This window comes from Platalea leucorodia (assembly GCF_965183815.1).
Source record: "Platalea leucorodia genome assembly, chromosome: 3".
Taxonomy (NCBI): domain Eukaryota; kingdom Metazoa; phylum Chordata; class Aves; order Pelecaniformes; family Threskiornithidae; genus Platalea; species Platalea leucorodia.
In genome coordinates this window covers 28712804-28728706 of record NC_138825.1, presented here as the reverse complement: position 1 = coordinate 28728706, position 15903 = coordinate 28712804, and the positions used below count along the sequence as shown (strand labels likewise).

Here is a 15903-nt window from a genome sequence, read left to right as displayed (position 1 = left end):
CTAGTCACCCTTTTAAGGCAAAAATAAACATAAAAGCTGCCATATATCAAAGCCCTTTTTCTTGTCTGATACTTGGCAACTGAGTCCTTGGCCCCTTGAGGCCCTACTGAGAATAATAGCATCAGGATTTCACTCCTGACAGCAGCATCAGTCAAAGGATCTGGCCTAAAGGAACTGTCACATAGCAAAGGACCACAGTACCCTGTACGACTAGGTTATAGGTCATTGACCCTGCCAACACTAACAATTTCTGCACTGGTTTAAGCCAAAACAAAGCTGCACTTTTAATACAGGAAAGTGAAACATGACTCTCTTCAGCATTGCATATCACTGTCACAATCCTTCACCGAAACAAGAACAGGCAAATGAAAATTTAAGCCAATCACTCAGCATATCAAAAATGGGAAGACTGCTAATTTAGTCGTGCTATTTTTTTGATAGATGCTTAACCTGTTGTAGAAGTAGAAAATGCACACGTGCTTACATAACCTCTGGATGTATGCATATATAGTGCTGTATGCATAGCCCAGCAACTACGCAATGTGCACAGAGAAGACATCTTAGGTACTGTGATAAATCTGCAAACAAGTTTTGGATTCAGACAGTGGGGGACAGTCAAAATGAACTGCTCCCCAATGTCTTTTAGGAATTTGATAACGTAGAACAGGCTTCTACTGAAAAAAATTGCACTTTTTACCACTCAAACTTTTGCTCATGGGAGTGATGTATTCTACATTAGTATGAAACATCTTTCTGCAACGATCCTTGCAGAAGCACTTGCGTAGCACATCAAAATCAGAATCAAAATCAGGTTCACGCTACAAATCTTCCCTTGTTCATACAGGGTTACAAACAGTAGCTGAGAGGAAAAACAAAAGTATTGATCAAACAGACAATTCACCTCTCCAAATAGCACAGCCGTTCCCGCCACCCACTCTGATATTCCATGTAGTTAGGGGCATGTCAAACTCAACATATACAGTAACTCTGAGCCCATACCCTGTTATTTGTGTAGGCTACATTTAACAGAGTTTACAGACAAACCACAGAAGTACTTTATATATTAATCTTATCTCTTACTTCTACCTCTTCCATAATATCTCACACTATATACTCAGCACTGCATGAATCAGCTTGGGTAGGAAGCATTACGTTCATTCTCACACAGTGCCTTGCCCAAGCTAATAAGCTCCTTCTCTATCATCATGTGTGAAGTTACAGGCATGCAGAGTATTACGGAGGACAAGTACTGCAGACTTCACTCTGCTGTACGATACAGACATTCAAGAATTACTGCTGGTAAGCCTTTAAACCACCCGGCCTGATCCCTGATTCATACATTTAACTGCTACTGCATGATGGGGAAAAAAGTCTTCCTATATTAATAGTGAGTTTACATCATTCAGATTTGTAAATGATATAAACTACTGATTCAATTAGACTATCAGAGAACTCTTTGAAGATGTAAAATGCATCTCTAATTGGAGCTTTGCAGATAGAGATAACTTAGCAATGTTTTTGTAGACTAAAATTTATGCCTCAGGTGCTTTGGTACAGTGTGGGTGCCCTGGGGAGAAAGTGGGAAGAGTCACTTAAAATTACAAGCCAAGGAAAAAAAAAAAGTAGAACCATCTGAAACTATGGAAATCTAGGTGTGAAACATCCTATTTATCTTCGTAAGACAAAAAATTATGATCAATAATATCAACTTAAATGTTACTACTATTTTGGAGGTTATCAAGAAAACAGCGTAGGATCATTGGCCTGCACAACTAACAAACATTTCGGAGGCAAGAAAAAGTTAGCAGCTGAGAGATGACAGTTACATGTTTTCCACAAATCAAAAGAAACTCAGAACACGAAGTACGGTAATACTGTTGCACGTATTTAAACTTGACCATTGGGAAATGAATCCTAAGGAACCCAGGGAAACAGAGAACGCACATTGCCTTGGAAGTTTTCTGTGAATGTTGTCTCCTTCCAACAACTCAAATGTGAAGAATTCATTTTTTGAGTAGAGCTCAAAAAGTGCCACCTCCTTTTGTACCCCCCTGAGTCCCTCCCCACTGCGGAAACATACTAAATAAATAATTTCAATAATTAAGTAATAAAAATAAAAGCGAAATTTCAGATATCTATTAAACACTTTTAAGCATAAACACGAAGTGATATTTTGCAGCTTTCCACTCTCCACAGCAAACTCACAGACTTAATCCAGATTTTGGTTTGAGTTTATTTTTACATTCACAGAGACTGGCAGCAAAGTGTTCAGGCCTTTTAAATAATATGTTCAGAAAATAAGATTTTTGATTTTAACAAAAAAAAAAAAACTAGTATGGCTACCCAAAATTATAAATCTATTCTTAAGAGGCCAAAAGATGAAGCTAGCAGCTACTAGCTAGTTTTCTAGTTCATGCAAAAATTCAGATGCAGTTATACAAACTAATTGCATAGAGTGGACAATATTTTTATATGGGCAAAATCCTACATACCCAAATGCAGATCACATACACTCAGGGGAAAAAGATTTATTTATGCAAGTTTTCCATCAGAGCTAAGAACTTCTAATATTATGAACTTAGTTGGAAATCCATTCACTCCATTAAGAGAAGATCATTAACATTCACAATATAACAAGACATTCTGCACCAACGGAAGAGTCTGAACGGCCACAGCAGTTAATAATTCCACAAGATACTTAGAGCTGACAGTAAACTTGTTAATGAGACAATATACACTACAGTTAACTACTAATTCTAAAATGTCATTCACAAAAAGAAGGCTCAGATATTGTCAGACGCAAAAAGCTCCTCGTTACTGCTTCTTTATTGCTTTTACTGTTGAGGGAAAAAAAAATTCACAAGTATGCAGTTCTTGCACAAAAATCAAATGAACAAAACACACAATTTATGAGACTACCCAAACAGCCCTTGAAAAGGATAATTGGGAGCCTTGAGACAAGTTTCTCCTTGGCGACAAGGGTGTAATTTTGGACAAGGCCTTCTCTATTTCAGCGAGTTCTGAATTTTTTCCCCCCTCTCCAAATAAATTACAACTGAAGGCATTCCCTTGGGTAAATTAAAGAAAACTTCATGTTCCCTTGTCTCAGGAGATCAAAAAGTTCATGTCTTCCTCACAAAAAACCCACTATTCTTCAAGCTCATTTTCAGTGAAAGTGATAGTTACACGAATATAAAAATACCTCAGCATAAAAGCTACTCTGCCACTGATTAAAGAATTCCTTATCTGTATCATACTTAAATGGTCCTCCTCAGGTGTGTCTCACCCACATCACAGACTTCAGCATACCCAGAAGTAACATAACATACTTGAATTTGCTAGTGCTTAGTTTAGATGTCTCTATTAGTTGACTGTAAATAAGTATAACATGTAGAACTCCCGTCTCAAGCAAAACAGCCATTGGAACACATTCTCCTAAACTTTCCTGGCTTACTGTATTTGGTTTTGTCTCTGATCACCACCCCATCTTCAAAGCAAACCCAAGAGTCTTCTGATGGCTTGCTCACAGACAGAGACTTCTGAAAGACTTGTCTTTTCCTCAAAGAAAAGAGTGTAGATATGTGAGGTCAAAAATCGTTTTGTCCTAATTCTTCAGTACTCACGGGGGGACAGACGGACACACACACACACAACACTAAGCTGCAAACAAACACTAGTTTATAATTACAGAAGCCTTGAGATTAGGAAGGCAGTATCTCACTGAACCAGTTACACCAGTCTGCTCACCCACTCTTCAGGCGTATCTAGCAGCCAAGCCGCCTTCTTCCTTATAAATGCTCCAAGAGATTCTCCTATCTTTGATTCCCAACTTTGCCTTTCTACTCATTAGTTTCTTTCCCTCCTATCCAACATCCAGAAAAATGGTATCCTTCATCACAAGGTAATATCAAGAGAGCAGTTCTTAAGAGCAAGCAAGGAAAAGGCCTTCTCACCTAGCGCAATGAAAACACGAACAATAACCTAAGAGAAAACCTTCCAAAAGCCACTAAATTCCATGGAAGACCCACTTACGCAATACTGTTAGAGAGACAAATCAACTGAACTCTTGAGCTCTAAAGACTTCTTTTTTTTTTTGCACTCAGGTGACCATAAATAAGACTCCAAAAGGTTTGTTTCTGTTTTATTCGTAACAAGACCAATGCAATACAGTGATCTTTTCATTCAAAAGAGCACTGCTAAACAGGCAGCTCTTTAAACTTCAATTCTCTTGAAAGAGTAACTAAGAACTCTCTCTGCCTCTGAGCAGCCTTTCCTGTAGGACAGATGCCAATCTCTACTAGCACTACAAGTAGAGCGAATAAACCATCTTAATTTATTCCCTGGAACTTATATGGAGGATATACCAATATAAGCACTCACCACGATTTTAAAAAAAAAAAAAAAAAGTATGACTTATTTAAACATTTAAAATTATGAAGGTGGAGAAAATGGATCATATGCAATGGAAGAATTAGCATTTGTGTCTCACACTGATTTGACCAAAGGTGCTTTTAACTAAACATAGGCTGTGAAGACAATAGGTATTCAAGGGAACTAATGGAACCAAAAAAAAGCCGATTTAAGGTTTCAAATAAAATCTCCAGTCAAAAGACACTTTTTATGCTAAAACATTATATGATCTGAATTAAGTAATAGTCTCTCACCTTAAAGCGATTTTTTAAAAAAGGGATTGTGATTAAAGAAACATTATATCCTTTCTAAATAAGAGCCTTTTAGTTTGATGTACAAGAACTACTATGATGAAAAAGAACCACAACAAAAACAAACAAACAAAGTTAAGTTAGTTTTTGGTTGGGTTATCATCTGATCGGGCAAAAATAACCCAGTAATACTAGGTTATAAATGTTTTGAGTCAAATATGTGACTAAGAGAAAAGAACACTGAACAACACAAAGGGTTTTAGGCATTTTACTCTGGAGTCCTTTACTGAACCCCCGGGGTCTCCACACACACATAATTTTTTTTCTTATAGATTGAATATCTGATTTGCCCTATTCCTGGTTTAGTTCTATGCACACTTGAGAAAAATAAATACTGAAAAATGAAACTGTATTTCTTCAATTGTTGAAGAGGGCAGGAAAAACTCTCATGTGTTTTTCCTGGAATTGAGTATTAAGAATACCACTACACAACAGCAACCATATATTAAAAAACCTGATGACATATGAAAGGAATTCACATTTCAGCTTTGTCTATCTTTGGGAATATTAATGAGTAATCTGCATTACTATTAAATTTACTAAACAATATTTCTCAAGTTAAGTTTATTTTCTTGCCACCTTCTATGCTATCTGCTAGCCTGCTACTCTACTGAAATAAAATGCTTTCCAAAAATCAGATGTAATATTAAGAGCTTCATTCTCTTGGACGCATCTGGAATGTATAGCAGTTATGATGATACTAATGTAGATTGAAAATATCCAAAACAATTGTTATTTTTTCCACAAATACAAAGCATCTCTACATAAAAGTAAGAGAGTTCAACAACAGTAAAACTGCTATATAAGATCAAACCATTTCCAAGACTGTTGGAGCATTCTTGACGTTAATATACAAAATAAAATCTTAGGTTTTAGGCTAATTATTTGTAAGGCGCTTTGAGATCTTTTAATGGGAGCTGTAAAAATGTATTGGTATATTAAATATTTTTCACCAACCTTAGTAAGAACTTCTAATAAGATAATTACTTTACAGATAAAAGTTTCTTTATCTGTAGTACAGATGTAAGTACAGACAGAATACTTGATTTGTTTCTGACCACAATACATCAGTGACATACCAAGGTCAGAACTGAGTACAGAAATCACTAGACCACTAGCAGGACTCTTCCTTTCTTCCTAGAAATCTATCATGTATAAAAATTCTGTAGCAGAAACACCATTTTGCAAAGCAATATGACATGAAACTTGACTCTCCAAGAGCCGAATGCTAAGAAAAGTGCAACTATGAGAAGTAAAGCCAGTAAGTGATCTCTACAAAGAGCAATTGAGATTGAAAAAAGGAGATTTTGACTACAGCTTCTGTAATCTAGAAAAATCTCAGTTTTAGCTTTGATCTCTCGGTCACCGAAACCAACATGTCTCAGATTTTTTTAAAATTAACTCCTGTCTCATGCACAAGAGCATCTATTTCATTAATGAGAAAAAATACATAGTGCATGGGCTTTATCATAGGCCCAGAAACATTCTGGGCATTTAGTCAGGAGCTCAGCACACCTAAGTCAAAGCAAGCTCTGTTAATAAATCAGAAGACAAAAGCCTCTGACAACAGGAATTTTTTTTTTTTTTTTTTATAACCTCTCTAGGTGGTTGACTAGGCAAAAGCTGTTTGAGAAGTTGCAATAAGAGAATGACTTCAGACTTAGGATTACATGACAGCACATAACCAGATAAAAAATTAAAATGTAAAGAACTGTAAAAAATGGCATCATGCACTCAAGGCCACCCTACTCAGCTTCAAGAAAGTAACAATGCATAAACCTATTCCAAAAGAAGGAAATACAGAAGTTGAGCCCTTCACTGTAACCCAAAGCCAGTGCTGGTACAGAGCCAGTATAGTCCCCCCTCCCCAGCTACTAAAACCTTGCCCTAAAATATTTACATCAACTCCAGTTTAGATAAAGGATCATCTAAATTTTCTAGATCCAGCTACAGTTGGCAGTTTCCCATTCAATCACACCAGTTGGTTAGAAAACATCTCGAAGCCACCCCTTTATGTTTGCTTCACCCGTTTTAATGAGCTGAGTGTTTTTGTCCCGTCTCTCCAAGTTCACTTGCTTATGTACTTCAGTCATCTGTTGCAATAGCTCTTGTACTGCCTGCTGTCTTCTATTCATCTCTTTTCCTTCTTTTCCGCATAAAGTAAGCCTTACTCTGCTGCATGAAGAAAGGAACGACCCCCTCGCAGTGACCCTATGGTAGTGGCTACAACCTAAGAGCCAGTGGGTGTTAACACTCCAACAGAACTCCCCTACTCAGCTCAGGAGGCTGCATAGGATCAAGAAGCTGATCTTGGCCAGTATTTTGTTTTGGCTTTCAAGTTAGCCTTATCATAAACTCTATTTTATAATACCAGAAATCAAAAGGGGAAAAATGTCATGTCTTCAAGGACCCATAAAACATTACAAACCCCTGGATTTCAGTGGCTACAGTCAGCTTATAGAACTATGCCCAGACGTAGACTGACATCATACGTGATGCTGGTAGACAAATAAAAATGCTCGTTAATTAACTTCCACCAGAAACACCAGAGAAAAAAAAGGGAGGAAATGTAATTTCCTCACAGATTAGTGTCAGATGCTTTGAGATCAAGGGAACTCCTTTGTACCCGAGTATTTTAGAACGGCCTAAGGAAAACTTGATTCCCCCCCCCCCCAATTTCTTTTTATATCCTGAAACTTTTTTGGAGACAACTTAAAAACTAAACAACGTCCATCCCTTCCCCCCCTCCCCCCCAACAGTATATTGACTCTTTACCAGTGATGGTGTCACAGATCTACTTCATTCCATTTTTCCCAAACATTCTCTAAAATTGTTTTGAAACTTTTTCAAGTTATCGAAAATTTGTTCTTGAAGTTCCAAAATATATTCTTACGAAGCTATTTTCTTCTCTTATTAAATGGGACCATACCTACATCACAAAATACAACCTTCAAAAATTGAAGTGTCACCCAAAAAAACCCAATCCCCACCTGTTCAAAATCTTCAGAAGTGCATTACTCGGGACAGTTTTCTCTATCATAAAGAAAAAAAAAACAGTTGCTAGCAATATAAAATGTCATTAAAAAGATCAAGCAGATCTTATACTTAAAAGACTTCTCTAGACACATACAGCGGAGTAACCAGTGACTGAACTAGAATTTCCATTCTGTAAGAAACTAGTTTCTTTCAGCATTTATTTTATAACAAACCAGGTATAAGTGTTGAAGCATCAACATGTTTAGCTATATGAAACATTCCCAAAACATTCAATTCATAAACACACAAATATTTTGTTTACATACATCATATTTTTAAACAGAACACTGTGGTATTCCAGAATCAAAACATTTAAATTGATTTGACATTTAACTACATCTGTTGTATGAGCTGTACGAAGATCCAGGCGAGCAATCCTTCACTATGTGCTGTCCCCTGTATCTGTAACATATATCTCATAAGATAACTTAGCTGTACAGATTCCACAGATTGGTCAGAAAGAAAACATTATGTGCAGAGAAAATGTCCACAGAGAAATCTAATCCATAAGAACGCTAGGTTAGAAGATTTGCAACCTGTGAGACAGAGGCATTCTAAAGATGCTTGTTGAATCAGCTAGAAATTACATTTCCATTTTCTCGCTAGAAAACAGCAAAAGAATCTCAATAGAGAAAACGTGATGGAAGATTCCATGGTACTTCTACTGACACCAACAAACCCCTAGTATACTATAGTGGAAGAGCAACAGACCATCAACAAGTCCTTTATTATCAAAGTGCTGACAAAACGGCAATCTAAAACTCACAAAGGAAACCGACAAATCTTATTCACTTTTCCAAATTGAACGATGCCCACAGAACTAACATACCCTCTTCCAAAAAATAAGCCAACCAAAAAATTTACAAGGTTCATGTTTTAAAAATCAAATGAAAAACACTGTATTTCCAGTAAAATTGTTATCCTTTTCATCCCTCCCTGCCCCCTCCATTACAAAAGAAAAACAAAAATAAACGTGCTGGAAAGCTTAGTGAAGCTCACTAGAAGTTCTATGTTTCTATACATTTAATACGGAAGAACTCAAAATACTGTAATGATTGTGGGGACAGACTACCACGCAATAGGTCACCAATAATTATAAAGCATACCCAACTATATCGGAAAAAATTTTAATAAATCATTCCCTTAGAACATAAGCAAGATATATCTTCTTTCTTTAAAAACCAAGCTAGTACTTCACTCTGTGTACTCAAATCACCTCCACTTCTCTAGGACCAATGAAAGAATAAAATGAAAGCCAAGAGCTGGCTGTTTCTCTTCACTAACAGTACTTGTATGAATAAAATTATCAGAATTTGACCTTAGACAAATTGTAAGGTATTTTTTTAGGTGCTTAATTACTCCAACATATATCTGTATGCAAAATGTAGCATTAGGTAATGTCTTTAAAGAGATTCATTCTGATAAATCAGAGAACAGAGATTTATAATCTCTATGTCACTTATTCATATATTATTTTTGAAAACTCAAGTATCATTTACAATCAACATGTTATTTAACAGTATATGGCAAGAAATTTACCGGATGTTGACATATTTAACACTTCAGTTGTTTATAAACACAAGTGCAATATTTTGCAAATAACTATTTTCTCAAACATCTCAGTCTTTTAGGTTCCGTTTTTGTCTTCAGAATTGTATTTTTTAATTACAAAGTTACAGAAAAATATCATATTTCAGTTGTAGACCAAATGGCAGCTACCAAGAAAAGTTAAGTTCATGATGAAAATAGGACTTTTTTCCCTATTACTACGTGTTGCTTTTCTGAAAAAAAAAAAGACATTATGCTTACTATTATTTTACTGATTAATATCTACATTTAGCATAAATGCACATAAGAGCTATTTCACAATCTCCAGTGATTTTCAGTCTCCAATGATACATTTCATTCTTCACAGTAAGCAATACACATTTATGTCTAACTCAAAAAAGTCAAATAAAATCCTCAAATGCTCTTAAGCTTATATCGACTTACACCCAAGATTTGCTTCTGACATAAAAGAAGAAATACAGCTGTACCTTCCAGATGAAAAAATATATTCTTTTTTTTCAAATGGAAACTTTCAATCACTTTAATACAGCTTAACTTAAGGCCTGGAAGCAACTACTAGGAGCAGGGCCAGTATCAGATAAGGCATCTAACTGGATATTAATTAGTGCCTAATATAAATATATATTCCACATACCCAAGAAATGCAATTTTAAGTAGCTGCAGAAACTGAACAGGCTGTGATAGAAAGAAAAAATGCCCTATATAATCTACTTACTAGCATGCTTATCTGCAAGCATTATAAGGCTGTTGGAAATATCTCTTCGCCTGTAAAAACACACCACTTTTGCTTCCACGTTTCCATTGGCAGTCTACAAAAGAAAGATAAATCAAGTCAGGATGTATCCTTCCTCAACTGAGTAATACAAATTAAATGCCCTCTGCTTGCAATTCTCTCTCATATTAGTTCTCACATGATCAGTCAGGCTGAAATCAACAGAATTACTCAAGTAAGTAAAAACTTCCTGACACAGGCCAGTATCAATTTCAGATCGGATAACAGTATTGATTATAATTATTTAGTCCTAAAAAATTATATATTATTCAACTGTTTAGAGATGTTATGCCAGTAGCATGTTAACGTAAGTATCCTTAAGACGCATTAGAAGCTTGCGAACATTTCTTTGCAACCCAGCTTTAGACAGAAATGTATATTTCAAAGTACTCTGGCATTTTTTTTGGCATCATATTTAATATAACATGGTTTATTTGAAAATTCACTGCAGCTCATAAGATAAAAAAGCTATTTAGTTCATAGTTGTTTTCATGACTCATTACAGGGATCATGTTCTTTAGCCTGATAATGTAAAGAATCTACTAATATTTGAAGAACTGTACCCTCTTTCTTGTTATTAAAAGTACAAAATTAGTTCATTACCTTGAATTATTTATTTAAAACTCAAGAGCTGGCACTGCATGTTTTAATTAAGTTTCTTACCCAAAAAAAAAAGAAAGCATCTTATCTGTGGTAAAAAGATAACCAGAGCATTTCATTACACATTTGCGTAGCATCTCCATGTTTGCTCAACGCCTTTAACACATGAAAGCACATAATTCACAATTAAGATATCTGGACTATATCCTTGAAACTCTCTTAAAAAAATCAATACATGACTCTGCTCTACCATCCACAAGCAAGATTAAATTATAGCAATGCAGTTTAAAGATAATAAACATTACATTCAGAACATGATTGGAATCACTTCAATTACTGTAAATAAAAAATATTCTTCTCCAATAGAAGTCAAAAATGATTTGCCATGCACAAGTTCAGTGGATGTTGTGTTGGACAGCACTAACAGATAATGTGGTTGATGTCTGCTATGGAGTAGTGTTATGTTGCAGTAATAAGAAAACTGTTTGCAGGTCACCAATTTTTTAATTTACTTTCTAATCACAGGGGGAAAAAAAAAACCACTTTATTATTATTTATATCACAATAGGCATTTTGATCATTAACTTTTGACATAATGTATCCATAAGCTTTAATATTGCTTGACGGAATAGTAAAAATATGCCACTCTAAAAAAAAAAAAAAACCAAAAAAAAATCAACACCACCACACCATTCTTAGTAGTACAAGAACGAATAAAAATAATCATGCTTTCTCCAAAATGACACTCTGAAAAGCCTCCATTTTTTGTAAAAATACACTCAGGATAAAGACAGAGAATACAGTCTCTATTTCTATTCAAAAGCCCATCCTTCATTCACAGCTGCCAATAAGCAGAGCAATAACCAGCCACAGAAGTCTCATATTCTGCTATTTGATTACTGCAAAGTCTCACTGATACCTACTAGCTCTTTACACAAACATCCAAAAGCAGACACATTACACGATCACTATCATTCCACATGGATTCACAGTGTCATCACCATAGAGAGAATTAAATTCATTTATTTCCTCAAGCAGTCATAGGATTCGTTTGGGAATTTTTACAGCAGAGCACTACTGTTCACCAGGAATGATCAACTGGGTGTTTCCTTAGATAACAGGGCAGAATTACAGGATATCACATAGCAAGACCTCAGTAACTGAAACATAGAGAAAACACATAGCAAATCTCAAGAAAGTAAAAAAACAAAACAAAACAAAACAAAAAAACAACAAACTCAAAAGACCCAGAAAATTCTACCACAATAGAAATCTTATGGGATGGAAATAATTCTCAGTTTTTGAAAAGCACACTGACTGTTGTCAACGGTTAAGCAAGAATCTTAGATACTTGTGTACCTTGTTAAGTTCTTCAATTCTCCTAATGAGATATGGATTGCTGGAAGAATTTTCAAAATAAACATAATCTGCAATGAAAAAAGGAAAGATCTTGAAATGCTAAAACATAGTACATAAAAGCATATCATTATTAGTGCAAAAATTTTCTTCTAAACCTAGAAGCTGTTAAAAAGCTGAGATTTCTTAGTAAATGTCAAGACAGTGAGGTATTTCTACTAAGATTTTCCGTAATTTGTTCCTAAATTCTTGTTATAACTGCCCTACACGTGCTTTAACAATCATGCTGAAATAAAGCTAAATGCCTTGTGTTGGAGCTTACATTGTAATTCAGTAATCCACATGCTTCATAAATCTTGATATAAAAGTGGTGGTTTCTCACAACCAATCAGGGAAGATTTAAGAATCGAGCACTTTAGTGAGTTTCTATATTATGGAGAAAAATATTTCTGTAAGATATGCTACCTCACATTTATTATTAGGTGCTGTGGTAGTACAGTTGTCCAAATGAGTGATGTACATTTTAGGACACTTGCTTTTGTTGTCATCTCTGTTCAGTAACATGCAAACTATATCAAGCAGTAATAGTCATGAGGTTAGTGAGGTTCTTCCAGGACAAAAATCTCTTACAGCATCATTAACATAAAAATATTTTCATACAGTATATGGACGTTTACTCATATCCTGAAAGCTGCTCCCATGTAACATATAAAGAATTGACATGCACTGCCTTTCCTTCTATAGTTTTCTCAAAACTTGTTTTCATCAAATGAAAAAGTACCCACCAAATGCTAACCACACTTTACATTTGATATTTGACTTCTGCACCATGCACTTTGCAAACTTTATTTAAAAAAATTGGGTGGAGGGACCATAACGACATGTAAAACTCTTCTGCAGTGCTCTGACACCACATTACAGTGAAACAGAGCCTCAGGTAGCTCATTCAGCTCTAAAGAAAGAATATGATCTCTGGGTAGGGTTCACAATTATTTATTAAGATTACAACGAAAAAAATTGAGAATTCATGACCTAAGAAGCAAACCCTACCCAGATTTCAACAGCCCTGCTCCAAGAAGGGCTTTCATCAGTAAAGGCTGATGAGATTACAATCTAAATGCCCTAATGAAGAAGTACGCAGATGGACGATTTGTGGATAGATCAGCATCTCTCAAAAGAGAAGCAGAAAGAGATTCAACCTACCATCACCCCTCATTTCCTTGCATCTTCGCTCTCACCTCAGGCTGCTGAGGAGAGGGCAGGAGGAGACAAGCCGTTTGTGAGCACCAGGTACTGAACACCTCACTTGCGCCGTGCACCTGAGCCACAGCGCCGGGAACGCTGCCACGCTCCCTCCGCAAGGGAGGGCAGCGGAAAGTTATCAGTGTCTATTTCGACAGCTGAGGGGCTGGAAAAGAAACGCTTGCCGTGTGTTTTACCGCCTAAGTGTCACTCGGTAAGCCGGAAAGCTGACAGAAATCCCCCGGTTACACAGCCGGATTTGTTATTTACCCCCGGGAGACGAAACTCTGCCGTTAACGGCAGGGAGCGGGGACAGGGGAACGGCACGGAGGGAAGCGCCGCCGGGCGCCCCCCGGGGCGGGCGCCGGCTGCCCGCGCCACGCCGCCCGGGCCCCGCCAGGCCGCAGCGGCGGCAGGGCTGGGCCGAGGCAGGCCCCCGGGCCGGGGGCGCAGGGCCCCGGTAGGCCGCCCCTCGCTCGCCTCGCAGGCGGGCCAGCCGGCTGCGGTGCACCGGCCCGCCGGTCGGCCCCTCCGCCGCCCGCCGGGGAAGGAGGCGAGGCACGAAGGGAGGCCATGCCCGGCCCGCGCCGCGGCGAGGGGGCAGGAAGCCGGCGGCGCCGCTCCCCCCTTCCCCGCGGAGGGCGGCGCTGCCCTTCTCCTCCTCGGCGGCGGGGGCCGGCCTCCCACCCGGCGCACAGGGCCGGCGGGGGAGGAACCTGCGTCCTCCCCCTCCGCTCCGCGGAGGGCCCGGCGGCCCCTTCGTCGGGACCGGCTGCCGCCTCCCGCCCGGGCCTGGCCGCCCCGCTCAGGGCCATGGCGCTGGCCGCGGCAGGCGAAGGGGGCGGGCGCGCCTCTCTTCGCCCCGGCGCGGCGCGCACAGCCCGCGGCTCGGCGGGACCCCTCGGCCAGGCCCCGTCCCCGCTGCCGGGCGCGGGGCCCCCCGGCGCCGGGCGGGCGCTGCCCCGTCCCCACATACCTCCCACTCGGTACATGTTGGCCGCCATGTCTGCGCTCTGCGCCCTCCTCCTCCTCCTCCCGCCGCCTCTGCCGGGCCGGGCTGGGCAAGGAGGGAGCGGCTCCCGCGGCCCCCCCGCCCCGCGCTCGCCCCCACCCTGCGCCACCCCTCCCCGCCCGGGCACAGGACACAGCGCCGCGCCTCGCGGGGCCGCCGCCGCCTCGGCCGCTTCCGGAGCCGCCCGGCGGGGAAAGGGTTAAATAACCGCCCCCCACCGCTCCCCCGCGCACCGGCCCCGGGGCGGGTCGGAGGCAGGGGCCGGCGGCCCGGCCGCAGGTGGGGCGGCCCGAGCGGGGGCGGGGGCCGCGGCCGGGCCTCCCCGGGGGAGGCGAGGGTGCGGGGCTGCCCCGGCGCAGCTGCCCGCGCCCCGCGGGGGCAGAGCGAGGTGCCTTACCTCAGGGGGAGGGCCGCCCGCCCGGCCCCGGAGCCCGCCACGTTTTGCGGGCTGCCGCCGCTTTGTCCCGAAACTCGGGAGCCCCGCGCCGCCGGGAAGGAGCGGGCGGCTGTCCTGCCGCCGGCCCCTCGGGGTTTGTGGGGTGGCTGCCTTTCCCCCGGGCGCCGCTTTGTCCCCTGCGGCTGAGGGATCCCTTCCCCCTGGGACACTCCTAGCACAGACCCGGAGAAAGTTCCTGACGCGGGCGTGTGCGCGCAGCACCTGTTGGTGGTGGGCTGCCGGCTCCTTCCTTCGGCCGGCCGCGGGGCGCAGCCGGGGCGAGCGGGCGGCTCCGGGGGGGCGCCCCGGGCACGGGGACTTGCTCAGCCGCCCGCCCTCCGGGGGAGCCGGCTTGCTCGCACCAGGCAGCAGAAAGCACCTACGACAGGATAAAGATAAATCTAGCAGCTCGTCTGGGAGCCAGGAAGCGTTGAAGGCGATGCTTACAAATCATCTGAGAAGGGATGCTTCAAAAAACATCAATATTGATGTAACGCGAAGCCATTTCCCCGTGTTTATACAAAGTTCGCACCATCACAAACAATCTATGCGCTTTACAAACAAATTGATCCTGCTGTGGAACTCTTCCTTGGGAGATAAATGCTTTTTATCGTTTTCTTGCAAGGAAGGTGATGATTTATTATTTGTTTCATGTCCTGGATTTTTGTGCGCGTAGCTTGAGCATTACCAAGCCAACATTTCACTTCATCCTGAGCTGCAGGGAAACACGTTGATTAGGAGGAGGATGAGCTTCCCTGGTGTTTCAAGTGATCGTATGCTCTCTTCCCTTTCCCCTTTTAAGTGAATCTGGGACTATTAGGTTAAGATTTATTCTCCTTCTAGGGCATTTTTAATTTCCTGAGTGACTACTTTGTGTCAAACAGGCAACCCAGTACCAAACTCCTGAAATATGTGAAGTTGGCATATGATGCAGTCATTTAGTCTTCTTTAATAAACAGCAACACATTCATGCATTGAAAGGAAAAACTGGAAATCTTCCTCTATTTTGTCTCCTGACAAGAACATCTGTGGGAGCTGAAAAGAAAGTCTGCAGAAACTCCTTGGGAAGTAGCAGCTCTATCCAGCTGGTTATTTCTAGAGGCACAATAACACTGCCTTAGCAGAGAACCTAAATGCAAATAGCTAGAAGTTAAATAGC

General features: G+C 40.6%; 1 protein-coding gene across 1 annotated transcript in view; it reads right to left on the bottom strand.

Annotated features, from left to right (window-relative positions):
- MTA3 (metastasis associated 1 family member 3) overlaps positions 1-14300 on the bottom strand; it is a gene marked incomplete at both ends in the record, with an annotated part of 149609 nt that extends 135309 nt beyond the window's left edge. Inside the window, 3 exons of the mRNA XM_082305419.1 lie at positions 10042-10135; positions 12058-12125; positions 14273-14300. Of these exons, the coding sequence (XP_082161545.1) occupies positions 10042-10135; positions 12058-12125; positions 14273-14300 (190 nt within the window). The remainder of the gene's footprint in view (positions 1-10041; positions 10136-12057; positions 12126-14272) is intronic.
- Positions 14301-15903: the final 1603 nt, after the last annotated feature.